This window comes from Frankliniella occidentalis, unplaced genomic scaffold (assembly GCF_000697945.3).
Source record: "Frankliniella occidentalis isolate FOCC.00 unplaced genomic scaffold, Focc_3.1 Scaffold30, whole genome shotgun sequence".
NCBI classification, from domain to species: domain Eukaryota; kingdom Metazoa; phylum Arthropoda; class Insecta; order Thysanoptera; family Thripidae; genus Frankliniella; species Frankliniella occidentalis.
Window position 1 is genome coordinate 643,886 of NW_026267160.1, and position 1,376 is coordinate 645,261.

The 1,376-nt window shown below is 45.8% G+C and overlaps 2 protein-coding genes across 2 annotated transcripts in view; both read left to right on the top strand.

The window, feature by feature from the left end:
* LOC113208207 (gastrula zinc finger protein XlCGF8.2DB-like) overlaps positions 1–1,038 on the top strand; it is a 10,747-nt gene extending 9,709 nt beyond the window's left edge. The window contains exon 3 of the mRNA XM_052265794.1: positions 6–1,038. Coding sequence (XP_052121754.1) covers positions 6–597 — 592 coding nt within the window. The 3' untranslated portion in view covers positions 598–1,038. The remainder of the gene's footprint in view (positions 1–5) is intronic.
* Positions 1–1,376, top strand: part of LOC113208200 (oocyte zinc finger protein XlCOF6-like) — a 66,427-nt gene that overhangs the window by 55,219 nt on the left and 9,832 nt on the right. The gene's annotated exons all lie outside the window — the stretch shown is intronic.

The window sequence follows — 1,376 nt, forward strand, 5'->3', positions numbered from 1 at the left end:
TTTGAGTGCACTGTGTGCAACAAAAAATTTAAGCAAGCCAGTGAACTGCGTCAACATCTACCAACGCACACGGGTGAGAAACCCTTTGAGTGCACTGTATGTGACAAGAAATTTGCGCAACGAGCGCATCTCCGTGCACATTTCCGAACTCACACAGGCGAGAAACCATTTGAGTGCACTGTGTGCATCAAGAAATTTGCGCAAGCCGGTGACTTGAGACGGCATCTACTAACGCACACGGGCGAGAAGCCATTTAAATGCACTGTGTGCAACAAAAAATTTAAGCAAGCCAGTGAACTGCGTCAACATCTACCAACGCACACGGGTGAGAAACCCTTTGAGTGCACTGTGTGCAACAAGAAATTTGCGCAAAATGCGAATCTCCGTTCACATTTTCGAACTCACACGGGTGAGAAACCATTTGAGTGCACTGTGTGCAACAAAAAATATCCGCGTTCTAGTCATTTGAGAAGACATGTACTAACGCACACGGGTGAGAAATCATTTGAGTGCAATGTGTGCAACAAGAAATTTGCGCGGCCCAGAGACCTGAGACGACATTTACAAACGCATACGGGCGAGAAGCCATTTGAGTGAACATTCTGCCAGAAGACGTTTGCTGGCAGAAATACTTTGCCAACCCACACTCATAGGCACACGGGAGGGAAACCTTTTGAGTGTACTGAGTGTAAAAGAAAATTTTCTACAACCGGAGGTCTGCGTTCACATCTAATAATGCACTCGATAGAGAAACCCTCTGAAGAGCATCACTTGAGTCTTTTGGCTCATGAATAATATTCCACACAGGTCATTTTTACCAAGGTAAACCCGCATCATTGACTTCTACGCGAACCCTCACAGGGCAGGAGCTCTTGATTCCAATCTCTTTCATTTTGTGTTTTATTATACCCATTTGTAAAATAAGGTTAAATGCTCTTTGGATATTAACTATCAATGTGACAAGAGTTCCCTTGCTTGTACAATAAATACTTGCATACGGTGAAGCACAAGGACTATGTGAAAAAAGAATCCTAAATAAATGTACGTTTTGAAAAGTAAACGAAATTTGGAATTGAATTGAATCGCCCTGCTATGCGTATACGATTTAATCCCTTGATCATGGTGACCTTGGGGTCCAGGCGATTTTCGAAGCGGACGCTCACACCCACACCCACACACACATAGGATAGCTTTTCTTCTCATAGCGAAGACCACCACCGTGCCGGCGACGTCGACCACCCTGTGTCACTTCTTCACTCCAGCACGCGCATCAGCTTCAGAGGCAAACTGTCGCCCCCCTCCCCTCCAACCCTCTCTGGGTGGTGACTCACTCGAGATGCACCCACCGGTAGCAAAGTGTGTGTGTGTGTGTGTGT